The 27491-nt window shown below is 40.1% G+C and overlaps 2 protein-coding genes and 1 pseudogene across 2 annotated transcripts; 2 read left to right on the top strand and 1 right to left on the bottom strand.

Annotated features, from left to right (window-relative positions):
* Window positions 1-974: 974 nt before the first annotated feature.
* Window positions 975-15493, bottom strand: ppef1 (protein phosphatase, EF-hand calcium binding domain 1). The gene is made up of 18 exons (XM_085356695.1): window positions 15439-15493; window positions 13950-14132; window positions 9542-9669; window positions 9399-9459; window positions 7841-8004; window positions 7636-7750; window positions 7149-7195; window positions 6659-6825; window positions 6513-6549; window positions 6243-6392; window positions 4140-4291; window positions 3782-4022; window positions 3492-3677; window positions 2326-2468; window positions 2060-2166; window positions 1789-1952; window positions 1296-1380; window positions 975-1204 (listed from the first exon to the last, which is right to left on the bottom strand). The coding sequence occupies exons 1-18, from the start codon at window positions 15491-15493 to the stop codon at window positions 975-977; spliced, it is 2415 nt and encodes an 804-aa protein (XP_085212821.1).
* Window positions 15494-18495: 3002 nt separating this feature from the next.
* On the top strand, window positions 18496-23873 carry rs1a (retinoschisin 1a). The gene is made up of 6 exons (XM_085356683.1): window positions 18496-18586; window positions 18806-18831; window positions 19056-19176; window positions 22197-22338; window positions 22818-23013; window positions 23721-23873. The coding sequence occupies exons 1-6, from the start codon at window positions 18496-18498 to the stop codon at window positions 23871-23873; spliced, it is 729 nt and encodes a 242-aa protein (XP_085212809.1).
* A 703-nt stretch (window positions 23874-24576) lies between these two features.
* Window positions 24577-26057, top strand: LOC146639943 (uncharacterized; annotated as a pseudogene).
* Window positions 26058-27491: the final 1434 nt, after the last annotated feature.

Below are 27491 nucleotides of genomic sequence, written 5' to 3'. Positions count from 1 at the left end.
TGAAAACATTTTAGTGGGTTTTACTTTCAACAATAATTATTTAATATAACAAAACACATCTTTCAGCTTCTTGTGTATTTTGTTTTTGTTCTTTGGAGACCTGGAATGTAAATGCGCCTCTCTCCAAAGCACTTAGGTACTTTAGAGGAATTTTAAATTGATGTAACAATCAACACAGAAAGGTTCAGACATTTTTCCATAGTGCATTCAGTGGGCTTATTTTACTTTGAAAATCCCAGGGACTTCTTCCTCTTTCTAAATGTATTTCTTGAGCACAGGGATTAAAGTTCAACAGCTGAACTTTCTATCAGCTATGAGCCAAACAGAGTTGAACATACACTCTGTCTTAGACACCTGTCCACACTCACACACACACAGATATTATTTTTATTTTGTTAAGTAAAAAAAAAAAAAAAAGAAGCATCTTTTACACCAATACTTGTAAACCTACATTCAGTCAACTTTATTAGGTACAGCTGTACAATCGTTTTCAATCGCAGCATATTTTTCAATTTAATTTCTGTGGAAGAAAATGAATAGAAGTAAATCAAACAGTGCCTGAAGTACACAACGCCTCCAGAGCTTCTTCTGATTTTGTAGCTGATTTTTTTTAATCAGCTCACTGTAAAGGTTTTTAACTCTATTGTGCTGTTCTTTGAAATATTCATTTTACTACAGCCAGCAGTTGTTAAGACGTTTTTTTTTCTCCACAGTCAGCCCCTCTAAAAAGCTGGTGGTGCAATAAAAGACATAATAAAATTAGGGATATATCACTTTATTTAAATCAGCCTTAGATATCGGCATTCCCAGAGCCATACCCCTAACCCTAACCCACAAACCACAATTGAGAAATCTGCTAATGAATCATGACCTAATCACTTCCAGTGGTATTGTTTTCAAGTATTCTGAGATGTATATGCTGTCCTTTGTTATATCCTACAGTATCCTACATTGGTACTTCCACAGTTTAGTATTCAGCCTGTCCTCTTTTCTCCATCCATCTTTTCATGCAGTTGCTGATCTTTGCTGTCCAGTTTGTGTACCACTCTAAATGCCTCTAGGAACTCAGTGAAGTCTATACTGCCATCCTTATTAAAGTCAATACTCCGGGCCAGGTCATCAATGGCACTGTCGTCGATGGCAACTCCCAAGTGAGCACTAAAAAGACGCCAAGTTTGACGAAACTCCTCAATGGAAATCAGACCTACAGGTTAAAACAAACATCACTCACGTACAAGTCAGTTTTGGCTTATTTGAAACATTATCTCGAAAAAGATATTTTGCTTTTCATTTACCTGAATGATCTTTGTCTATGATGTTGAATATTATCTCAATGTCTGTCCTGTATCTGAACAGAGTTTCAGCCAAATTTGGAGTGACCTGAAAGATAAAAAACAGGAGTCCTTCCAGCTGTGTTTAACAGCAGCAGCGCTGGGAATATGTACTGCGAAGCTAGAAGTAACTGTACCACTAGGGGCAAAATCCCTCCTCGCAGATACAAGTTCGACATTGTAGACAAAAGAACAGGATCAGGAGTAAAATGGACTCGTTTTAAAAGTGCAAATGAGAAAGAACTGCTATGTAAAAAAAAATGCTGTGAAGAGCCTTTCGATAATCTGGATGTTTGTGACTGGAGTATTGTATAATAAGACAAAGGGATGTTTATATTAAGCGTATAACTTCAGATGAAAACAGTGACCTTTAAGGGTTTTCCTTCATCTCCTTTTCCCTTTAAGGTCATTTCTCGAGCGAATGTACGTGTTTCTTTTGTACCCCTTTGTTTCTGACCTGCGGCAGAGGAATGCCTGGTCCCATATCCTCGAAGCAGGACTGATACTCCAGGCTGCCATCTGGTGCCAGACGGGCTAAGTGTGGACGAAGCGTCCTCCACGGCAGGTCCAGTCTCAGTACAGACTCCAGAACCAGAGCCCACTCGCAGACTGACACACGACCTGAAGCAAGGCGTGTGCAAATGTAAAAACTCTCCATGTCAGCCTGGGAATCAAACCTGAATATTAAAACATGACATTTATAAGAAAATGGAGTGAGAAGAGAGCACCTGTGTTATTCTGGTCGTACTGCTGGAAGCCGGCCATCAGCTCGGAGCGGTGAGCGAACAGCTTCTCCTTTAAGGCTCTGAGAGCAGAGCCCTCAGCGGCTCGCACTCTGCAGACACAAACGTTAACCTAGACCAACCTTTCTTACACATTTAATAGAATTATATAATTATGCACAAGATTTTGTCATGATTAGTTTCAGTGCTACTACTCTGAGCATTGCTTCATCGCCCCCACAGTACACAGACACACCAGACACCCGTGTTACCTCTGTGTCAGAGTAAGTTTGCGAGTAGTCCGGCTGACTTGGTACTGGTAGAAGCGGGGCACCAGCTCTCGCCCCAGTTTGACATAGGCTCCTCGGTTGCTTCCCTCCTCGTAATAATTGGACGCAGAGAAGATGGTGATCACCTACAATATGGAAATAGACTCAACAAGGCAAAACCTTTAGACAGTGAACAACATTTTTTAGAATTTTTCAGAATTTCTTTTTTAATTTATTGGAATTTCAATGTACTTTTTGAAATTATAATGTAATTATATTTACCTACAAATACCTAAAGGTAGGCACACTAGAATAAGAGGTAACAAGTCAGTGCTTCAGAGGAAATTACTATACTGTAAGCAAATGTAAGTACTGTTAAATTTATCTGAAAAACAAACAATATTTCCTCATCTTACATTGTAAATATGTTGTATTTTTCATGGTGTTGGCGGTATTATGAAGTGGATTAATCTCGTCTTGTTACATCTTTACTCAGTATTCATAATGTTGATGCTCATGATGAATGCTTTATTATTCAACTGTCCTTTTACTTTTCCAATATAAATGAAATGACTGTTCCGCCTTAACGACTTACAAGGAAAACTCTCAGGCCTACGTGACCTTATGATGGAGCCAGAGTTAAGCCACTCCATAACACGGCTGGTTCCCCTAAATTGTACAATGTAAGATGGGAAAATATTGTTTGTTTTTCAGCAAAATTAAAGAAATGATGCAGTACAACATTACTTTAGAAGTACTTAAAATAACATACAGTGTAATTTATATCTCCTTTCCTGTACTATATCTAGAATTTAGGCACTACTAAAATTACTTATGCACTACTTAAATGTAATTACATTGTAATTATTGCTTTAATATAAAATACCTTACGTTATACAAAGTTTAAAGTTCCTCATGCGCTATTTAAAATTACTTAGACATTCATTATAATTATTTAAAGAGTACTTATATTTGCTTAGAGTATAATTATTTCTTTAATTTGTGTAAAAATATTACTTATTATCCTCTTACCCGAGGGTACCTACACTTAACTGTAATTGTAATTGCAGTGAAATTCCATTTAATTACAGGGGAATTAAGCCCTTAGTCTTGGCCGTATTTTAAAGTGTTAGTGACACATTTAAATGAAATGATTGCACCTTGTGTACCTTTCCACTGTGACAGAACTCGTATCCTTCTTGTTTGCACTCATGTGAGCGGATGAGCAGCTGGAGTCCGTGTTGGAGCAGTAGTCTCTGGGTGACGTCAGGGCCAAAGTAGCAGCCTCCACCTCTAAAGGTGTTGGGACTGCAGCCATCTTGGATTTTAGGGTCACTCCACAATATATCCACTATCTGCTCCAGAGTAAAGCAGATAAAAGTGTTGACCAAGACAAAGAAGGAGCTCATCAAATGAGTGGATTATTAAACAGTGTTAATGTGTTCTCTGCTCCTCTCACCTGCTTCCATTCCTTCTCATGCTGCGAAGGTGACGGGAGGGGAACGGAGGACAGGGAGTCCAGGAAAGGCACTTGGAGGACATTAACAGAGTAAGGCATGCAAGGAGAAGATGGAAAAGCATGCGGGGAGAGGCAGGATGGGGTTCGAGGAGAGCAGAGTGAAGAGGATGACGAGGAAGACGAGGAGGAGGAAGAGGTGGAGGCGGCGCTGTCTTGTCTGCTGAGCCTGCATCGCTTCTTCCTAGAGAAAAAACAAACGGCGGTAGAAAAGAGGCCCTGTAGCTGTTAACAGGAGCTAACTGCACACGGACCTTACTACATAAAAACACATGTAAGTGTCTGTGGGCTGCGGTCACACCTCGTGTTGGGTGTCCTTTGGTTCTTGTTTTGACTGCGACTGCTGCTGGGACGAGAGCTGTCTGTGGATCTCGTTCTTTTGGTCTGTCTGCAGGACTGACTGATGTCCAGGTGCTCCAAACTGCACCTGGGAAATCTCAGGGCTGATTTCACCTACAAGAGGAAGAAATGGGAGGTAGCAGTGAGGTGGAAACATCGTGCTGACAAACAGCAAAACGTGAAGACAGAAAAGTAACATAAAAAAAAGGGTGAAAAAAAAGGTATACACACATCTTTAGTGCAGTGCTTAGCAAGTACTAAAGGAGTATTTTAATGTAAAAAATAAACAAATAAATCAATAAAATCCACCTTAATGATAACTTTCATACATATTAAAGCCTTCTCTGAAATACCTGTGATGACCATTCATGCTCTGTGCTTTCTGCATTTTAAGAGAATAAATGCAATAATTTATTCAAATACAATTTTATTTTTGTGTCATTTTCTTTCAAAACCAAGAGTCCATCATTCAAAATAAAAATAAATAATAAATAATAATAAAACAATAAAATAGCATAGGTACAGGACAGAGTGTTGAAGGTTGCCATATTAGAAGCATTTAAACATCTTTTAGCATTTGTCTGAGACACGCCAGAAGAAAAGCTCTGTGAAACTGAAACTTAGTGAACGTCACCTGAGCATCAAACAGTGAAGCAAAGTCAAACTACTCTGTATGGGTCCTGCAAAATAAGGTGAACCCTCACAATTTGTTTCTCTTAATCCCTGTGCATGAATTTCCTACTTTTGTAACCCTTCTGCTGGAAACCTGGCCTCCGGTTTGCTGCTTCATTATTCAGCTAATCCTACCGTGAAACACTGCAATGTCACAGAAACCTTCAAAATTTGTCAGGATAAATATTTTGTTTTTTTATAAAGCAGGAGTCCATTAATCGGACTTGGAGTAGCAATCTTGAATGCAGATTGATACCATAATAAAAGCCCACAAACTGGGGTTAAAGTGGGCTGGAAGTGTCTGGAAAGGCATTGAGGCACTTTAGATTAATGAGCAATTAAATGGCCTTGCTTACACCATCAACACAACCTGTTTTACCTCTCATCTCTGTGATGTGTTTAAGGTGCAGATGTGAATAAAGTTTGTTCATGATGGCCTAATTCAGAATCTAATCAGCGCTATAGAGGAGGAGTGAGCATAAACAGAGTAATCATGCAGGGAATTTCAAATGCAACTTTTCAAACAGTTTAACAAACACACAAACAGGTGAACTTCACAATGATGCTGTATGTTGGACTGCAAAGCACACTTTGCTTTTGTTTTCAGTGTTTGGTTTCATCAAGGACACCAGATTTATGGTGCTGATTAGATTCACTCACCAAATTCCACTTTTTTTAACTTCTACTTTTTACCAGCTTTATGTTGTCTAGGGGTTGGAAATCAGCCAACCAGCTCACAAACATCTGCTTAGATCTTAATGAATTCAGTTGGCTAAATCCACATGGAGCAGTGAATATTGGAACAGTAGCAGAGGCCAGCTGATTATAGGTAGCATACAAATAAAATTTAACTAGAGCTTATGTGACTGATATCTAACATACATATCACACACAGAATCACACTACTCAGGGTTTAGCATCTTGCTTAAGGATGCTTTGGCACACAGACCGGAGGAGTCCGGGATCGATCCGCTACCTTTCCAGTGTGTAAAAGTCCCATTTCACCACCTGAGCCACAGCCACCCCTACTGAGAAGTAGGGAAAGTGATGCCTTTCCCCACACCGCACTCCGACACCCAACCTTAGGGTCTCCCCACCTGCCAAATCCCATTTTAACCCCTATTCACACAGTAGCAGACCTAGAAAGAAGCTACTCTAATAACTTTTCAATAACTGAGCCTTGCAGCTGTTACCGAGAAGCTGCTGAACCAACTCTACAACATGTCTCGATATGCGTCTCAGGAATCTGACTCCTGTTGCCGGATAAAACTACAAACCACTTTTTTCCACGCTGCACACAGCTACATTGTTGTGTGGTGGGTATGAGTGTGTCAGCATGTAAAAAGTTGTTTTTTCTGACCCCTGGTGGCCAAAGCTGATTGATTCCGCTGACCTTGTGTCTCTCTATGGAGCTCAGGAAGTCTAAGTCAGTCTGGTCTGAAATCCCTCCGTGAACGATCAGAATCTTTCCGTCTATAACTGTTGCGATGGGCAGGAGGCTGAAAACATCCTGAAACAGCTGAAGGATCTCACGGCCATGAGTCTGCAAACAGGCGAGAACAGTAATTTAAAATAACAATCAGCTGTGACAGTCACCAAGCTGCAAAGTGCTTACTGAGTTGTGGACATAAAATCAGACTGACGGCATGTATTTGGACTTTACCTTGTACTTCTGCATGACTTCCTTTGTGAACCCGTATCTGAAAAAAGAAAACCACAAACCTTTAAACCCTGATACGCTATTCTCCTGGTGTTCGTGGTGAACCTAGAAAGGTAAATATTTTTCACTTCACCCTTTTCTAAACTTGCCTGAGGTTCATTATGTGGTCTTCATGGTTTCCTCGGTTCAGGTGCATGTAGTCTGGGTAAAGCAAAAGGAAGGCAAACAGCAGGATAACCACTTCAACTGACTTTTTTCCACGGTCCACAAAGTCCCCATTAAACACGTACAGTGTCTCTGCAGAGGGAAGGCCATTCTGAGAAAAACCAAAACATGAAAACAGTCAGACCTTCAGCTTTTACTTATTTAACCATCTGAGGTTTGTTGTCATAGAAAACCCCCCTGCAATGACCCTACAGTCTAAAAAATGACTGATGCGTGTCAGTTAGTTGTTCTTTGCTCTCTGACGGGCAGAAGAATTTATTAAAAAATAAAAATTACATATAGTGACTGCTTAGGATTTAACTGCAGAGGGTTCAGTCTTTTATTTATAAAAAAATCTACATGAAATCTGATATTGCTATGAGGTAGATGATGCACAAATGATGCCTAAGAAAGCTGTTGTACGGGCAGCCTTACCTTATAAAATATAAGTAGTAAGTCATCAAGTCGCCCGTGCAGATCACCTGTACCAAAAGAAAAAAGTCACTGCAATCAAGAAACTGAAGTCCTGTTGCTTTATGGGTTTACAGAAGCGGACTAAAACTCCCTAATCATAAGGATTGCTCCACCTCAGCCTTATGAGTGTGTGTTTTTTCATTTTTGTTACTCAAGTATTCTTGAGTTTAATGACATGCAAAGGTAGGAGGAGAAAAGCTGTGCAAGAGGAGTCAAGTGGCTGATCAGTGTGCAAATAAGTAGGACTTACCTTGCTGCCAGTAAGATACAATCAACTGTTTTTAAACAACCACAAGGCACCATCTCTCATTTAAAAACTACAGAGATCATTTATTTGGTCTGCGCAGTGTAGCATATGCTACAATGAGATTAAAATATATATTTTTTAATTTTTTTTATGGTCCTGAAAATTTTGAACCTTAAATTAACAAGAGACACTGAGACCCACCACATATAGTGATCTCTTTGTAGTAGGATGTCGACAAGTGAACTATATTTGGCATCTGTTTGAGGAGCTTTTTGGTCTCATACAGCAGCTGGAGAACATATCTGGCATGGAGAGTCTGTGTGGAAAAAAGCAGTGAGCACTCCAAATCTAAACCACCAGACAATCAGATGTTTAAGAGACAAAGTGAAAGGCTCATATTTGGTACCTGCTGATCCTTAAACGCACTCAGGAGCGCATTTGTATCAGCGACGGAGAGAGGAAATGATAGTCTAGGTCCGGTGTAGGACTCTGGAACATGGATCAGGTTGTAGCAGGTTTCTCTGTCTAACCATGGGTCCACCACTGGATCCAGCAGCTGGGAGATCAAGTCTGAAACGCAATTTACATATCATATAATTTATTTAAAATGAAAGCTAGATGTCCACAAACAGGAAATCTTATCTTTGTCAAGAAAAAAAAAAGAGTAAATGGTATATATCTTGTACCTTTTCCTCTATCCTCACCTTTACATCCTTTAAATCCAAAACAGGAATGCACAATATTTGGTTATATGAAAAAATTATATAACAGCTTAAAAAACCTCAGCTATCAATCCTGGTAAATCCACTGTTGTTAATGCCAGCTCACGAGAGATGATGGCTTAGCTGATGCCCTTCTAAGCACCCCAGTGCAAACTGTTTTCTAGGTGGCGCTTTTTAACCTGCTTTAACACGACTATAGGTGCAGCACATCTGCAAGCTGCTTTGCAACCCACCCACCACACAGCTCTTCTTTTTCTGACTTAATCAATGATAAGCTTATCATCAATAATTTCTATTTTGTCTGTACTGGGAGTGTATTGTTGCTTTCCCCCCTCTCTCTTGTAGTCTTAAACTACAAAAATCTCATATACAGGTGCTATACTATACTAAATATTCTTCTCATATTTGAGACCTCACTGAAGTTTCAAATATAAGAACAAATCCCAACAGCCTTTAAATTATGCAAACAAGCAGTGCTGGGACAGATGTCTACCCAGAGGCCCATGTCCCTCTCCTATTGTGTTATTTCCTCTATAGTGTCCCTGACAAACAAATATAAAAACACAGATCCTGTACGTAGTAAACAGAGACAGCAGAGTCTGGCCTCTTTGCATCCCTTATGTAGACTTAACGTAAAACCCATGAAGAGGATGTTCAGGAGATGATGAGCAAAAAAAGGGTTTCCCTGAGGATTAGCTTGTCAATGAAACATTATGCTTTTGAGCTGGAAGAGCGGGTCAATACACACTTAAGCCACAGCTGTTTCAGTGCACCACACCGACACATTGGCCTCCACATTCACAGTAGTTGCTAAGCAACAGGGTATACGCAATGGGTTTCCTCGTCTAGATCAAAATATCTAAAGTACAGTGGCATAACAAACAAAATGGTGTTAATTTAAACAATAGGGGTGTTGGAAAAGTTAAAAAGAACAATCATTAAACACCAACTGATAAGAAAACGAATGTTTCTTAAAATTAGGCACATTTATTTAGCTGCTACAGTGTGATAAGTTTGTCGTTTCTGCATACATTAAAACCCAGTGAGATCCTGTCTACATAGCAGGACTAGGAAATTATATTTTATTTCAAAAGGAAGCAAACATTACTTCAGCAGTTCCAAATATTATAGGCAAAAATCTAAGTTTTAGACATGCAAAATAATAATAATAATGATAATAATGATAATAATAATAATAATACACCCTTTTACGCTGTAGATATGAGAATTCTCTCCCCTAACCTGGCCCATTCCCATTCAGCTGAGTGAAGTTGTCCAGCATGAAAGTGAAGAAACTAGAGAGCTGAAAAACCAAAAAGAAACGCATGTTTAAGCTTTATGATACTTCTGAAATTTGCAAAATAGATGCCTGTAGTGAGAGACACCTGCAGCTGGTCTTGTTCCCCGGCGTATTCAATAGACTGAAAAATGTTCCAAGTGTACCTGCGTCTCATCTCAAGACGGGCCATGTAGCGCCGGTACCATCGCTGGATCAAAACAGCTGCCTTCATAGCTGCAACAAAATGTTGTATTTTTTATTTACAGGCTAAGCATGTGAGAAAATACCAGCCACTCTATTAGGTACACCTGTTCAACTGCTCATTAACACAAATATCTAATCAACCAATCAAATAGCAGCAACTTAGTGCATTTAGGTCAAGATGACCTGATGAAGTTCAAACTGAGCATCAGAATAGAGAAGAAAGGTGATGTAAGTAACATCCTATGGTTGTTGGTGACAGACGGGCTGGTTTGAGTATTTAAGAAACTGCTGATCTCTGGGTGATGCCAGAACTCAGAGGACAATGGCCAGACTGCTTTGAGCTGATAGGATGGCAACAGTAACTCAAATAACCACTGGTTACAATCGAAGTATGGAGAAGAGCATCTCTGAAATAGACAGGCTACAGGTGGCATTCCTGTCAGTTAGGAACAGGAAACTGAGGCTACAATTCAAGGATCACAAAAATTGTATGATAGCAACATGCTACATGCTGAAACATTCAAATTGTAGGGCTAAAATTTGTACCCTTGTGATGGCTGCTTCCAGGAAGACAGCGCACCATACCAAAATGCTCAAATCCCAGCTCCCTTGGGATGTGGTGGAACAGAAATGTCACATCATGGATGTGTAGCAGATGAATCTGCAGGTACTGTGTGATGCTATCATCTCAGTATGGATCAAATCTCTGAGCAATGTTTCCAGCACCTTGTTAAATCTATGGCATGAAGAACTAAGGCAGTTCTGAGGGCAAAAGGCGTACCTAATAAAGTGCCCAGTGAGTGTATGTAGTAGCAAACAAAGATGAAAACAGATGAAAATGAAAACGTCTTTTTTAGCTGTCTCCATCTCACCCCATCCCTAGCATCGTCCTCCGTCACACCAACTCTCTGGATGTCCTCCTTCACTACATACATGACCCTTCTGTGGTCTTCCTCTTTCCTACTGCCTGGCAACTCCATACTCAACTTTATCCAATATATCCACCATCCCTCCTATGAACATGTCTGAACTATCTCATCCTCACCTCTAACCTTGTCTCTACTCAACCTGAGCTGTCCCTCTGATGTACTCATTTCTAATCTTGTCACTCTTAATAAAAATTCTAGCATCTTCAACTTTGCCATGTCCAGTTCCACCTCCTGTCATTTTGTCAGCACCACCGTCTCCAAACCATACATCATAGCAGGCCACAAATCACTCCTGACATTGTGCGCTGTCCATTGCTTTGCTTAAATCATATAAAAAGCAGATTTATAAGCATGTCTCTGAAATATATAGCAGTTATGTGTTCACAGCTTAAAGAGTACTAATCTTTGATTATTGTTAAACCAGAGGGCATACAAGGTTTCCACATTTATAATTTAGGATGCTGAATAGCAAACACTTTGTCAACCCAGAGTTTTAAAGTTTCGACATTGTCGCGTGAATCAAACGTACCATTTTTAATACACTCCAATAACCTGTGTGGGACATTCATGTGTTCCCTTAATGTTTAAAGGGTCACAACAGAAGATGGATTTGCACCTTTGATTCGGCAAAGATTTCACACAGGATGACCTTCCTGATGCAACACTACCATTTATCCAGGATTAATTATCCTAAAGCTTATTAACATCAGGTTTGGTTAAGGATTTATCATACACCAGCAATCAGGTTGAGCTATTTGCAAAAGTCTTTATTGCATATTCAGCTCCACGCAAAAGACCTCCACTACTTTGTGATACTGATTTAAATAAAATAGTTGCAGACCGCTGCCTCTCTCAACTCACTCGTTTCATTCCCCAGTTACAAATAAAGTTTTGTTCACTAAATAATTTACATGCAAATGTAAAAAGCACACACAAATGGAAAAACACTGACTGCTGACCCGCTAACCTCTAAGCAGTTGAAGTACAGTCTCTATATTTGCCATGGTATCCATTCACCTGTTGTAGCCATGCCGCAACTCAGATGCCAGAAAACATCTGCTGCAGTCTAAAATTGTAACGGGTGCATGTGTCAGTGAAGAAAGCAACACGTGTCTAAACACCATGTCAGCCTGACTTCACCGATTTGTATATCGCATCACAGTTCATATTAGGGCTGGGCCATATTATACCGTTCACGGTAATACCGGTATAATGTTAGGCAACGATAGGAAAATGAAATATCGCGATAGAATGGGAGTAAAACGCGCATGCGCAGTGCCTTTGTTTTCATACGCACATGGCCGATTGTTGAGTGAAACAGATGAACCAGAATTGGTTTGTAAAAATGGTGCAACTTCAGTGATGTGGAACTGGTTTGGTGTTTGTCCGTCAGATACACGACAAAGCACATTTTTTTGCAGAACATGCAAGCGGCCGTTGTTATTGTCATATTTGTCGGACTAAGATGCTCTTAAATCTGGGAGTAATCTGGGTCCTAAACTCCGTATGCTTCAGGTCAAACAACACTGCAGCATCACTTAGAGTTAAAAACTGTCTAAATTCTTTCATCTTTAATAAAACGATCAGCATTGCTGCTTTACCAGGTGTAACTATAAAGTTTAACTTCCAGGCATCCATGAAAACAAAAGTTATTACATTTAACGGAGTTAGAAGTTAGCAGGAAGCTAGCGGAAGTTAGCTCGCTAGTTTCGCTAGTTACCTAAGCATGATATAGCATGTTCTGACGGAGAGATTTCTGAAAAAAATCAAACGTGCAGCTCTGCTATCACTTCCAACATAAATGAAGACAGGAAACTAAACAGCATTGACGTTTGTAGGGTTACTGAAGTTGGGCTAGCTGGTATATAATGATGTGCTACGTGATCGCTAGCGACACAGCTATGTTAGCATAACATAAACAGTGAAGCTGGAGGACGAACACTAACACTTTTCCACTTATAAAAGTTAACGTGAAGGTTCTTCATGGTTAGAGACAAATGCAATCGCATGGCAGGATACTGTAAACGGACCAAACTTCAGTCAGGAGAACAACTGAGATAATCCATCCACAATACGAGGTTAGTCATTAATATACTGCAACAACATGGGAATAGAGCAGCTGCCAGAGAATTCAACATTAATGAATCAATGGTACAGAAGTGGAGGAAGCAAGAAGAATGAGTTTAATAAAGTTTGATTTATCTGACTGCTTTGTTTCGCTTAATGTGCCTTATAATCCCGTGCACCTTATGGTCCGAAAAATGCGTACTGCACACTGCAGTTTAATGTTGCAAAGCACCTCTTTTTAACTTCAGTGGATATTATACATGGTTATGCTCAGGATATGTCAGCCCATTTCTACTGGAAATGCCTTTTGGTTAAACTTTCAGCAAGGAATTTGCATTTGCACTGTTACATTTTTATAAAGCTTTAATGTACATAAAAACCAGCTTCTTGTTTAAGTGAAAATAAATGGAAGGTTGTCTTTTTGCGCTAGTAATGTTGTGGAATTGTATTTTGTCTCGCATCAATTATATCGTCGGTTATATCGTTATCGCAAATTTTCAAATATATATCGTGATAAATATTTTTGGCCATATCGCCCTGCTCTAGCTCCCACAGTTGATTTTTTCACACCAAGCTGCTTGCCTATTGAGGATTCACTCTTCCCAGTCTGGTGCAGGTCTACAATACTTTTCCTGGTGTCCTTCGAAAGCTCTTTGGTCTTGGCCATGGCGGAGTTTGGAGTCTGACTGTTTGAGGCTGTGGACAGGTGTCTTTTATACAGATGATGAGTTCAAACAGGTGCCATTCATACAGGTAACGAGTGGGGGACAGAAAACCTTCTTACAGAAGACGTTACAGGTCTGTGAGAGCCAGAGATTTTCCTTGTTTGAGGTGACCAAATACTTATTTTCCACCCTAATTTACGAATAAATTCTTTACAAATCCTACCATGTGGATTCATGGATTTTTTTTTCACATTCTGTCTCTCACAGTTGAAGTGTACCTCTGGTGCAAATTACTGACCTCTGTCATCATTTTAAGTGGGGGAACTTGCACAATCGGTGGCTGACTAAATACTTTTTTGCCCCACTGTAATCCTACCCCTACCTTGAACCCTTGTGCCACTCCTACTCCACATCTCACTGTCCTTCCTACACCACCCTAACATACTTCTCTGCCTCTCCTTACTTCCTCATACAGTCCCTCTCTAGCTCCACAAAGAGAAAGTGAAGCTCCTTCTGACCTCCCCATACATCTCCACCAGCACACTCAAAGCAAACATCCCATTTGTAGCGCTCACTCATAGCATGAAACCATACTACTGCTTCAACAACTCATACCTCAGATGCCTATGACTCTTTAGCTGTTATTTACCCATTGTTTTCTTTTTAGTTCTACAGAACTCCACAGGCCACAGGAATCCTCCGTTACTCTTGCAAAATGTAAAAATGCAGACAGACAAGCACACAAACACAGATGCCACATAAGTAAAAGCCTGGCAGTTAAGGATGAGCGGGGTCTTACTCAGAGCCGGGCTGGGAGTCTTAACTGGTTCATCTGCATGAAGGGAAAACTACAATTCAGCGAGAAAACGTGAAACGTGTAATTGAATAAAACTGTGTGCAAATGAGCATATACAGACACACACACGGTATGAGAAATAACAAGACACAAGGGAGGTCGTGTGCAACAGTGGGATTGGGAAAACTAAGCAAATTAAACAAGCTTCTGGGAGCAGCAGCACTCATTAAAGAGAAGAAAAGACAGACTGCAAAGGAGGGAAAGGATCATCTGTCAAAATCAGAGGCACATTTACTGCAGCAAAAAAATAGCTATCATCACCTTGCTGCAGCAGAACAGGTTAGCAACTTACTAAAGCATAGTAGTAGCAGTACTAGCATTACAAAATGCCTTTGCATAAACACAAGCACTCAGTAACAACTGGAGTACACCCTGCAATTTAGGTGAACTGACTGCAGTCATTTTTAATAAGGAGCAACTGTATGTGCCTGATGTGTAATCCTTTATTACACTATCCTGTACTCGAGTAAGGGGAAATAAAAGTCTCTGTAAGGGCCCAGAAACAGTAGAGGTGGGTGGATCCATTAAAAGAAAAAAAAATCGATATCATCACTGGTATCGGTATTGGTACAAGCACGATGGGATCGATACTTTGCTTCAATCTTCTTTGTTCAGTATGTAGCTCACTGAATTATGTTAATCATTTGCTAAGTCGCTGCTTTTCCCTACATAAGCTCTTTATAAGTTAAAAGTATTAGTATTGGTAACATTGGCAGTGTTTACTTAGTATTGGATCTATACCAAAATTTGCAGTATTACACAGCACGAATAAATATGCTGTTTAACATCACATGAGCTTTGCTTTCCAATTAGTGTTTTGTGTGTGTGACGTCTTTGCATGTGGGTTTTTCCCACCTTTCACAGGAGGAACAAATCTCTCTGGGGATAGTATTGGGTGGATGTGGCTCAGGTGGTAGAGCAGATCAGCTACTGATTAGAAGGTTGGTGGTTCGATCCTTGGCTCCCCCAGTCTGCATGCCAAATATCCTTGGGCAAGATACTAACCCCAAGTTGCCCTCCGATGCCTTCATCGGAGTATGAATGTAGTTTAGATGATTAGTTTAGTATGAATGTAGCACTTGAGTTTAGAAGTGCTTGTATGAGTGGGTGTGAATGGGTGAATGAGGCATGTTGTATAGAGCGCTTTGAGTACTCCGGGAGAGTAGAAAAGCGCTATATAAGAATCAGTCCATTTACAGTATATTTTTGAGGGGGGGGGGGGGGGCAATAAAAATCCCAATGTCCGGTGTACTCCAGCATTAAACCATCTACACATGCTTACCCTGCTCCAGTGTTTCCCCTTGCTTTTCTGTGGCGACAGAGGTGCCACATCCCATGATGGCTAACAGAGAGGGTCAGGAGGGCTCACATTAGCCGCTTCTTCCAAAGCTGTTTGGTGGCATTTGGTGACACTGATTGATATGAGAACGTGCTCCCTTTATAGAGACACATCGTTAAAGCAGTACTCGATTATCACGTTGCCTTCAATGTATTCAAACAGTGCAGGATTGGCTTCAACTTACAAAAATAAAACAATACAAAAAAGCGACAGTAGGAATTATCCTGCTAGTTAATCGAGTCAAATCATACCAAAATAAAATAAAAACGCTGCTCATTGTCTTACTGCGCGTTACCTTTTAGGACAGCATCGTATTCCAACGAGGTGTTTGGCAAAAATCATCAGTTCAAACCTACCTGTAGCTCTTATCCGCGCGACAGGGTCATGCAGTTCATTCATACCAATAATAATAAAATACGGTTGCGCTCTAAATTTCCTTAATAGCTTATGAAATCGATTCGAGCGTAAAAACAGGTCGATATGAGGACTGGAGCGTTTCCGGAGCAGCTCTACATGCAACAGGAGCTACTGGTGCAGGAGGAGAGCTCACAGAAGAGGCGGAGGCATCAGGTGGAGTGAAACCTCAACCCGGGAGGGGCCGGTGTTTGACGAGTGGGAAGTCTCGTTTTTCCTTTGACAGCGTTTTAAGTTTTCAGATGCAGTTTAATTAGCTTGTTAACCAAGTATGATAAGAAAACAGTGTGTATTCTAACTTCTGTCCTCCTGAAAACAAACATGCATTTACTCAAAATAGTCTGGTTTTCATCCTAGTTATGACAAGAGAGCCTTTATTTGGGGGCAGCCTGGAAAAATCCCCCCCCCCACCAAGACACATTTGCACTTAAGGTCATGCCAAAGCATTTCCCCAGGGTTAAGGTCATGACTTCGCCATTTCAAAGGATGGATTTTTCCCTTTAAGTTTACTGATGTTTGAACCATATTGTTGAATCATCCAGCCTCTCCTGAAACTTCAGATTGGGCTGAGAAAGCAGCTGTAAAAACCTACTTCAGGGTTTCTAAGCCGCTTCAGTGTGAGGATGTTCATACAAAACAGTATCATTTTGTTTTTGTAGTCAGTGATCCTGAAGCCCGTTAACACTGATAGTGTTATAGTGATCTCGCCACATACCACAGGGTATGCAACTCCAGGCCTCGAGGGCCTGTGTCCTGCAGGTTTTAGATATCACCCTGGGTCAACACACCTGAATCAAATGATGCGTTCATTACCAGGCCTCTGGAGAACTTCAGGACATGTTGAGGTCATTTAGCCATTTGAATCAGCTGTGTTGGCTCAAGGACACACCTAAAACCTGCAGGACACCGGCCCTTGAGGCCTGGAGTTGCCCACCCCTGACATACCACATTTCCAACCATAAATCTGAGCGTACACACTTTCTGTCAGTCCTAGTCTTTCATCTACCAGCTGTTAGGGTTAATTACCTAATAGTTTTACTTTAATAAAGAGGCAAAGATTAAAATAAACCCTTTAATAATAAAAATAAAATTTTGTTTTAAAGTCTATATCTTCATGCAGCGGCTCTTGCATGAATCCTCCGTTGTACGTGTGCAACAGCAGCACTGAGCTCTCGCCGAGTGATGACTTTCAACCTGTTTGACTTGGACAGCCGAGAAGCCTCTAAGCCTACAAGCCTGAGCAGGATCGGTCTGGGGACACCATGCCTCCTGGTCAGAAACTCAGGACTTCTCAGTCCAACAGGACTAACCTGCAGAAGAAGAATACCAAGAAAGTGCATGTGAAACCAGTCCCTCATCACATAGGAACATGTACAGGCCAGACAATTACAGTGTGCATTCTGACCTCTTTATGAGCTCTGTAGATGAGAGTGGAGTAAGCACGAATCCTCTTTTTGGTGCATGGAGGGATCCTACGCGTTGCATGAATAGCCGCCTTCATGTTTGCTGTGGCAAGTGCCTAGAAGGGGGAAAAAAAAATTGTCATGAAGCGAAATCACCTAGTGCAACATGCAGAATCTCTTTTATAAGGCCACTGGTGAAAGCAAAAGGGCGCGCAGGGAGTGAAACTCGTGCTCTAATCAGCACAAATTGGCAACAGCTTTGCTTGATTAGGCTTAATTATTTTTACCCACCTGGCTTTAAAACCCTCAGTGGGAGGCGGGAGAAATGCCACGCTCAAACAAACACAGGAACAGGACACTCGCTTAGTTTGTTTTTAAAAGTTGCTTCTGATGATAATTATCCACATGCCTGTCACCTGCAGCATTTCAAATCCCCTCAAAAACAAAATAACTAAATAACATAAAATAAAATAGATCTATAAGCAATATATACAATGCATGCATTCATTTTTAATAAAACAGAGTATGTTTATGAGAGACTTTTGCCTACAGAAAAATGGTTTATGATTAAACAATAGTACATTGATACATTTGTGAAATAGTAATATCATCTCTGTACTTAGACTCTTAATCAAATTCTTTTTTTTTTTTAAATTTCTTAATTTAAATTTGTTTTTTATTTTTTTAAACATTTTTTAAATAAAAATAAAATTAAACAATATATATGATACAATTTTATGTCACTACATCACAGCAAAGAACCAAGTATTAAAAACCAGGTTCCTTCATTCCTTCCTTCAAACCTAACGTGATAGTATAGAAGAGAACTGCAAACATTTGAGGATGACATCCAACTGCAGGTCCTTCTGTCCAATCATATGGATCACTAGGCCCAGCATCAGCCACCACCAGCAACCATCTCTCTTGCTTTCACTCTTGTACACACACACACAACTCTAGTGTGGCAATTGGGTGCGCTGGTGTCTTCTTTTTTTTTAATGCAGGATTTTTTGACCTCTGTGGCCGCATGGAGATTTTCCAGGTATGATGGCATTAATGGTGATGGGTGAATAGCTGGAGGAGGAGCTTTGTTAGATAAGGATGGCATTAGATAAGGCCATTAGTGTCCCGTGGATTATTGTAATCCAGCCTTCCTATCACTACTAGCTTGAATGCTCAGTCTATGGTCAGTCTGGTCTGGTTTGGAGCGGGTTGGAAGATGGCTCTCATCATACAACATTTCCTGCTGGGCCTCCTTCTCCTGGGAACAAACGGTACAGTTTCACTCTTACAGTTGCACTGATATTATATTTTATTACCAGTGTGTGTTGTGTTTATTTACCTTTTCTTAATGTGGTTAAACTAACAGATTGATTCACAGATTTTAGTATCCAGAAAGGGTGACTATGATGCCCTAACAGTCCTGTTTTTTTCTTCTTCTTCTGTGCCTCATCAACTGGCTTTTTTTCCCTCCTGTCCATCTGGCTGAACAGTGTTCATCGGTATTTATGCTCAGGAGGTATGAAAAATCTCAGCAACCCAGCAAAATGTCACAGATGATTTAACTGTCACAGTGTCAGGATTTGCTTGTAAAGAAAAAGAAAGAAAAACAACATCAACAGCAAAACACAGATAACAGCCAGACCAGAGTTATTATGTTAAATTATTCTCCTTTTATCATTTGTAAATGAGCTCTATGTCAATTTTCAGCTAATAAATGTTGTTTATGTGTGTCTGTATAAGAACCCTGGGGCGTGGACTAACAAGTCCTGCAAATGTGATTGTGATGGAGGCGAATCGCAGACGGAGGTTTACTCCATTGGGTCTGGCTCATCTTTGGTGCGAGGAGTGGACTGCATGCCGGGTGAGAGCCATTAAACGTCACTCTGAGTGGACATGAATCATATAAGTAGCTTAAATCTCAATCACTACTTAATTTATTCATAACATCAGTGTGCTTTAACCCCCTGTGTCAAGACTTATTTACTAATGAGATTTATTACGTGACTTTTGCTGATCTACAATTGCACCACTAAAGTGATAATAGTTCTTAAAAGGAGAAGGGAAGGGTGTGTTAGATAGACAAGAATTAACTGTTGTTTAACCTGCTCAAAACTGAAAGGTCTGTACTTAACAGTGATTTTTATTACTGATTAATCTGCTGCACAATCAGAGAATTGAAGCCAATTCAACTGAAGACAAAGTAAGACTGCAAATCTTCATATTTGAGGAGCTGAACGCTTTAATTTTCTGGGACTCTTGCTTGAAAATTGCTCAAACGATTATCACTGCTGATACAAGTAGATGGACAGTTTCAGTGTGTGCACAACTGTGTGTTTATAGTTTGTGTTCATGCAATGAGCGCATTAGGCTCCAGATTTGACGCCGCAGGGTGGATGGACATGCTTCACTGGACATCCTTGGAGAAAGGGAAGAAGAGGGGGGGACATGTGAAGAAACAGAAGCTACCTGTGATAACACTGCACAGTCCTCCAGAATTCCCGTTTCAGTAACAGGAAACCTGCATTTGGATGTTTGTCAGAAACACTCAAAAAATAATCTCACTGCAGCGCCCAATAATAGCTGATCTTGAGTTTTGAATCGTACCATATTCATCCTCAAACTGAACGCTCTCTCACTTTGCCAACTTAGCCTGGGATTTAGCTTTTAAACTAAATCCCAGTGAAATCTGTAAACCTGTTTTGTTTTCCTGTTTTTTTGGACCTCCTACAAAGAAACTATAAAAAAGGTCTTCTGACAGCCTCACTTGAGCCTGAGAGCTAAAGATCAGATCTGAATCACGTCTGACTCGATGAGGAGAGGAGCTGACAAACGAGTGAATCAGTGTGTTTGAGCTGAGCCGCAAATCACATGGCAACCAGAAACAGATAGGAGGAAGAAGTTCTGCCGACTATCATTATATTAGAGCATGATTCGGAGATTACGGGGCTCATAATAGACCATGCTGATCTCACAATTACAGAAACCAGCAATTACCGCTACGTGGATGAGAACTGATGAGTGAGAAAGACTTTCCTGCCCGCTCTGCGTCAGGGTTCGCAGAGTTCCTCAATCCACTGAGTCTCACCTCGCAGTTTGCCTGTTGATTCAGCCATCTGAATATGTGTTGTTTTAGTCAGGAAACACATTAGGGAGGACTACAGAGGCATTTGCATTACTGTTATGTAAACACTTATCTCCTGACTCACACAGACGTTTCTGCCGGGTGTGTTGTAATGCTGGGATTAGACAGGATGCAACCCTGTGCCAGATAGGCTTAAGCCAGTAGTAAACAAAAGAGCAGCAGGCTACTTCTACTACAGTTTCTGTTCCATGTGTCCACAGCTGATGTTTTTCTCACTCATGTACCACTGTCTCTCTCTCTCTCATTCACATATTTAAAGGCTTTATTTACCAAGTAAAGGAGTGGCTCTCGTGTGATTTTAAAGGAAGCGAGAGAACAACACGGAGCCAAAGCCACGGAGAGCAGAACATGGCCATCTGTCCGTCTGCTGCCCTAATGGACATCACTGATCTCTCACCACGGAGAATTAAACTGCAGGATTTTAGGATGGGATATGGGTCACACAGAGGCTCCTAACAGTGGGGGCCATGGGAGCGAGAGGGTGTGATTATGGGAATCTGCAGGGGTTAGGAGAGAGGAAAGGATGCCGAAATGGAGAATTAAGGAGAGGCTTAGTGGTTTGATGGTCTTTTTATATATACCGTAATTGTCGGGCTATAAGCCGCTACTTTTTGCACAAGCTTTGAACCCTGCGGCTTTTAGTCAGGTGCGGCTTTTCTATGGATTGTCCATGATTTTTGTGATATTGTAAGACGATTTGTTTTGTTTGTTCCGCTGTTGTACGGCACTACGTTGCCTGGCGGAAGGGCATGTGATCAGACACACAGTATCGGGGTTCAAGAGTGGTGTGTTGGTCACGTGTCCATCCGCCAGACAACATAGTGCCGTACAAGTAGCGCGAAAAACAATGCGAAAAGCAAGTTATGCTCAACTCCACCGGTGGAATCTGACAGCGTGGAAAAGTGTGAAAACATCAATGATCACCAACGGATTTTGAAGGGCTGGACTGCTGCATGATGGAGAGGAGGACACCGCCACGGCCCTTCTGAGGGTGTTCGACTCTGACACTGACAACGAGGATTTCTTTGGTTTTGAAAGTGACAACGAAGGAAAGAAGCTGAGAGTGGATGACGAAGCCATCCTGAGCCTGTTTGTATCCGACACTGGAGAAGAGGACTTTGGTGGTTTTAGTGGGCAGGAAGATGGTGGTGAATGACTGACTTTTCTTCTTGTTAAAGCCGTGTCACTGCACCTGAGCCTAAAAGGTAGTCCGAATCTATTTTTCTGGTGTGCTGAAGGTTACTGTTATGTACTACATTTGTTACTCATTTATGAAGCACAGTACATGTTTCCTACTTGTAATTACCGCTACTTGTACATATACCTAAAAGGTTATGCAAATATGTACCCATAACTTGTTTTTCAAAATATTAATAAAAGTGATGCGTCTCCAAACAGCCATCTCTTTCCTGACAATTCCCTTTGTGCATATTCTCTTACATATGATAAGTCAACATTGAAACACCTGCGGCCTTTAGTCAGGTGCGGCTAATGTATGTACAAAACAGGATTTTCCCCTGATTTTAGCTTGTGCGGCTAATATTCGGGTGCGCTTTGTAGTCCGGGAAATACGGTATATATATTTTTGTGATGCACTGCTTGGCTTAAGCTAGCCGTTTGTATTCTCTTCTCTCAGGGTGACGATATTAAAATCTCATGGCCACGAGAACTTTCAGCGAAAGAAATATTACCTGAAACTAAGAGCGCTCATGTTAAGTTGTCTCCGATCTCCTTTGCAGAGTGTCCCTACCACAGACCTCTTGGCTTTGAGGCTGGATCAGTGAGTCAAGAACAGATTACCTGCTCCAACCAGGACCAGTACACTGGCTGGTTCTCCTCATGGGTACCAAGTAAGGCGCGACTCAACAGCCAGGGCTTTGGGTAGGTATATATATATAGGCCAGCACCACACAGCCAACTGTTGTGTCTCTTTTAAAAAAAGATCATGGCTCTTATCATCTGTGAGGAAAAGTGTAGTAAACACACTCCTTATGTATATTTTGTTACTTAAACACACCAAAATGCTCTTGCTTAAAAAACCATATAGATGAGACAAAATGGGGAAAAAAACATACAGAATCTAGTAGGACTTTTTAAAAATGCTAAATATTGTAATTTTTAAGCATTAAGTTGAATCCTTTCTTTCATTTTCTCTCTTTCCGAAAACAAAACATCATATCGGATGTTAAAAACTGTCAGTTTCCTCAGAACACAAAACAACAGGATTTTATCTTTAGAGAAGATATTGTAAAAACAGCAGTAAATTTCTCTGTCCTGCGTTGTGCTAAACTGTCGTGACCAACTATGATATTTGTTGTATAAATCAGTGCTGATATTAAATGTTTTTCTTTCTCCTCCAGCTGCGCCTGGCTGTCTAAGTTCCAGGACAGCAGTCAGTGGCTGCAGATTGACTTAAGGGAAGTGACGGTGGTGTCAGGGATTCTCACTCAGGGCCGCTGTGATGCCGATGAGTGGATTACCAAGTACAGTGTTCAGTACAGAACAGATGAGAAGCTCAACTGGATCTATTACAAAGACCAGACTGGAAACAACAGGGTCAGTTAAGTGCACTTTGGATACACTGAATAATGTTCAGCACTTCAAGTATGGAGGCCTGAAAGTGCCTAAATCAATAAATAATATGACATGAAATGTATGAAAATATAATATATAAAAATAAGGAGTGTGTATTAATTGACCTACAGTTCCTTTTATTTTTTCATCTTTTTTTTTAATGTATTTATGCAGTATTTGACAGTTGCATATAAATAAAATACTAAATTAAATGGAACACAAATAAACAGAGGAATCAATATAACAGTAACCTAATTCAAAAGACATTTATGTCAGCGAATTTAATTGCTGCCAACATTTTTTAAATATATTTTTTCTATGTATTCAATGGTTTTTAAATTTATTTTTTGAGCCATTTATTATTCTTTTTATTGAAATTGTTTTTATTTAATGCCCTTCATACTCAGACACCGGAGGTTTCTTTTTTGATTAGGCTAAGAATGAGGCTACATAATTTTTTGTCCATGCCTCTTTGCATGCAACATTAGGCATTTTATATTTGCCTGATACTGACATCATGAGAAGTCATATTTTAGAAGTGATTTAAACTGTTAATCAGTCATTGAAAACCAACTGAACGTTAACTGTTTGCAAGTCAACTACCATGTGGTTCTAGAAATAGTAGCTTTAATGCAATGGCCGGTTTTAACTAATCTACACCTTAATCTTGCCTTTCTGTCTTTCCTCAGGTGTTTTATGGGAACTCTGACCGGTCCTCGTCTGTGCAGAACCTTCTGCGGCCGCCCATCGTTGCTCGCTACATTCGCATCCTCCCTCTGGGATGGCACACACGCATCGCTCTGCGCCTGGAGCTGCTGCTCTGCATGAACAAATGCATGTAAACCCCCCCACCCCCCACTTCCCCCCAACCCCTTTAAAAAATACAAACAAAACAGCTAAAACACACTTACATAAATGCATTAAACCAGGTTTGTTTGATATGTACAATGAGCTCTCATTCACTCCACTCTGCATTGTCTGTATTAAACCAGTCTCACTATGGGGACTTCAATTTGGGGAGTTCTCAATAGATTGCTCCATTTGCAATGAAACGGCATAAACTGAAAGCAGTAATTAGGCATGGAGAGGGAGAGGTAGCGTTGCTATGGTGGTTGAATCTGCGCTCATGTTAGAAATCCAAATCGTTCTGTGATAGGTCAATAAAATTCTGTCTGCTTCTCCTGATAATCTGAGCGTAGCTGGGAATTTACACAGTAAGTCTCCCCTCCTTATTTACCTTAATGAATCGGTATGGTAGTAGTCTGCATTTTTCATATTTTCAGCAAATCCCATGAAAAGACCGAAAACAACAACAAGGTCATCCTAATTACAATTACTGTTTGCATTTACAGCATTTTTTAACCCTCTGATGCATAGTGGTCACTGGAGTGGACAGCTACTAAAACGTACATATCTCTTTAATGCATTGGTTTCTATGGTGGAACTGCATATTAGCCTCTAGAGTGCTCTCTGCTGCCATGCTCCATTGAGGTCAATTCAGTGTTCAGTTAGTGCAACTGCAAGTAAATTTCCTCTGAATCAAAGATGGCAGACAAACTGTCACCCCTGCCGACCACTGCTGGCATATCCTGTCAATCCTTCTATGCTAAAAGAGCCCAACAGGTAAAAAAAATATGATGATATGCAGTAACATCTAGGGAAGGATATTATCTGTTTGGAATAAGAAATTGTTATGTCTAATATGTAGAAAACTACAATTAACCATGTGTCCACTGTAGTGGACATCATGCATTACCCACTATATTTTTTTAACATAAGTCATAAATTGTCTCACTGTTTTTTGGGACTGTTTTGGTTATAATTAAGCATATAATTGTTACATTTATAAGCTACTCATTTAAAATATATATTTCTGTGCAGATCAGCTGTAGTTTGAGTTACTATAATAATTATTTTATCATATTTTGTAGACTTCAAATGCAGCAAAGAATAAGGCAGCGTACAGAATAGTCCAGGAAATTCCATCCAGCTCCAGTGATGATGATTTCATTGATGAGTGCAGTGATGAGGAGTTCAGTGATAAGTCCAGTGATGATGAGAGTGGCTGCCAGAGCAGAACAGAGACATAGGAACTACGGATGATGAAGACACAGACAGTCAGGATGCAGAAAGTGAGAACGATGAGGGGCAGGATGAAGAGGAAGGTCAGTATGATCAGGGAGCTGTGGGAGATGGGTACATGGCACCTGACCATACTCAAGCCCGCAAAAATATTTGGAAAGTCCAAGACAATGACTTGGTTGGAGACTTGCCTCCTTTTCTAGGAGAGTGGAAATTGAATGTGGAGGGGAAGGATCCCATAGATTTCTTCAGACATCTGTTTCCAGCAGATCTAATTGATAATATAACATACAACACCAACTTGTATGGGAAAGAACTGTCAGTAACAAGAGAAGAGATTCTCCCTCCAGCAATGCAAAAGAGGAAGACCCAGTGGGACCCCACAACCCGTGAAGTGGAGAGCAGTCACCAAAGTAGCCTGTGAGGTCAGGTTTGCCACAGGATATCACTGGCCCCAACTGACCGAGGTGAAAAATGCAAACAGGTGCCATGATGTTGTGTGCACACGGAAGACCAAATACATCTGCATGCAATGCTGTGTGCCATTGTGCCCTGGATGCGTTGCAAACTTTCGCACAGCCTAGGTGTGATGAACATAGAACTGTTTGGAGATGCAGAGACTAAGATGTCAGTTTGTGTTTTCTTCCAGCATGCTACTAAGGGCTTGGTAATACTGTCCTGCATCGTTATAGAACTGTGTAGACTCAAAAATGTTTCTCTTGTTGGAGATAGTTTGCCATATTCAGGTGTAGGATTCATAGCTAGGACTGTTGATTGGTTTTGTTATTTACGTCTAAACATTGGGGCCTTATGAGTTGAAAGTTCCAAAAAAATTGCTGAGATGTTTTTCAAAGGATACAAGCAAACAAGTGTTTGTATATTTACAATAGAACACAAGGTAATTAATTTTTACAGTAAATTCACAGTATTTCATGCTAAGTGCTCAGGCGCATGTAGTCCACTGGAGTGGACAAGTTTATAACTTTATAAAAAAAACATATTTTTGAAAAAAAAAGAGTTAAACATTTTTTTTCATGTCCTGAGAAGAATAAAAGCACTTAAGAAAAAAATCTTGACCAAGGCTTTCATAATTCATGCATCAGAGGGTTAAAATTCATATTTTCTTTATTTAATTTTGAATGTTTGTTTTGCTTTTTTACATTTCTAATTAATTATTTGTCCAAATATAATATATAGTAAACAGTCATATATACATAATTTATCATCTGGTGGGTCAAATTAGAACAAATGCATATTATTCTGCAGCTTAAACACCAGTTACCACCAGATTTTGTGCACAGCTGTTAGATAATCGGATAGGTGTAACAGACTGCTGTCTTTAGTCTTTTCAATGAATTTGTTAATATGGATTTATTTATTTATTTTGGTCTTATTGCCTCATTTGAGTTACTGTTTTCTTGTTTGATTTTTTTGTTGTTGTTTGGTGCGGTTGTTAAAAATTCCTGATTGCTTTCTTTAATGTTATATTTGAATTTCCCATTACACTTAGGAATACATTGCAGAGCTGAATTGCTCTGAAGATGTTCTCTTTATTGTATTTTTAAACCATGTCCTTGAATAAACAAATATGTGTCTGTTTTTATGTTGCGTCTGTGCTCCAAAACAAACTCTGAGACATTCAAAAATGTACAGTTGGCATTTATTATGAGACCCTATCATTTTTAAAGTAGAACGGTCAGTATAGATACTCTGTTATTTTTTATTTACACCCTGTCAGAAGTGGGAAACAGCTTAATGACAAAAAAAGAGAATTGATGTTATAGGAAACACATTCATATTTCTGAACAAAAAGTCTTCTTCTCATCTCAGTTTTCAGTGTGTGCGACCTGCTGAGGGTTGAAGCCTTCATTTCCATCTGACGCGTTGAGTCGATAAACTAACGTAAGGCTTCGGGTCACTAGCAAGGTAAACTTCATCATCACTTTGTCCCATTAGTGATATAAACAAACCCATGTCAGCAGTCATTTACAATCATTAGCAATGAGGATTTTGTACACAAGCCCACAACATGGGACAGTTTTACCTTCTGTGGGATAAACTTAAGAAAAATGTAAAAAATGTATTGCAGAATGATGTGATGTCACATACCAACAGTTGCCAACGCTGTAATCACAGTCTCCTGCAGGAAATCCTTCTTTGTGCTATATTTGGCTCAAATCCATCTAGCTGCCGATTTGGCTAATACAATCTGCATCACTCCGAGTCTTTTAGTGAGTGTTATTGCTTTCAGTCAACCATCAAGTTACTGTGATTGATTCTTATTTTCACCAAATGGGGATCCAAACTTTTCATGGACCATTCTTCTGTTCTTTGTTCCTTTTGTCTGTGATGGCATTTGGAATGCATTTTTTTGCTTT

The sequence above is a fragment of the Diplotaxodon limnothrissa genome, linkage group LG1, assembly GCF_057381915.1.
Source record: "Diplotaxodon limnothrissa isolate DT_005_m linkage group LG1, D_limnothrissa_male_GT1.1, whole genome shotgun sequence".
NCBI classification, from domain to species: domain Eukaryota; kingdom Metazoa; phylum Chordata; class Actinopteri; order Cichliformes; family Cichlidae; genus Diplotaxodon; species Diplotaxodon limnothrissa.
Note: the sequence above shows the minus strand (reverse complement) of the source record. Positions and strands in the feature narration are given on the sequence as shown.

Coding starts and splice junctions, on each gene's coding strand:
- ppef1 (XM_085356695.1), bottom strand. CDS start 15,493: ATGGGATGTGGCACCTCTGTCGCCACAGAAAAGCAAGGGGAAACACTG. Junction 6,826..7,148: donor TACTACTTATATTTTATAAG/GTAAGGCTGCCC, acceptor GGTTTTTCTCAG/AATGGCCTTCCCTCTGCAGA. Junction 4,023..4,139: donor CAAAGGACACCCAACACGAG/GTGTGACCGCAG, acceptor TTTTTTCTCTAG/GAAGAAGCGATGCAGGCTCA.
- rs1a (XM_085356683.1), top strand. CDS start 18,496: ATGGTCAGTCTGGTCTGGTTTGGAGCGGGTTGGAAGATGGCTCTCATC. Junction 18,587..18,805: donor CCTTCTCCTGGGAACAAACG/GTACAGTTTCAC, acceptor CTGGCTGAACAG/TGTTCATCGGTATTTATGCT. Junction 22,339..22,817: donor CTCAACAGCCAGGGCTTTGG/GTAGGTATATAT, acceptor TTTCTCCTCCAG/CTGCGCCTGGCTGTCTAAGT.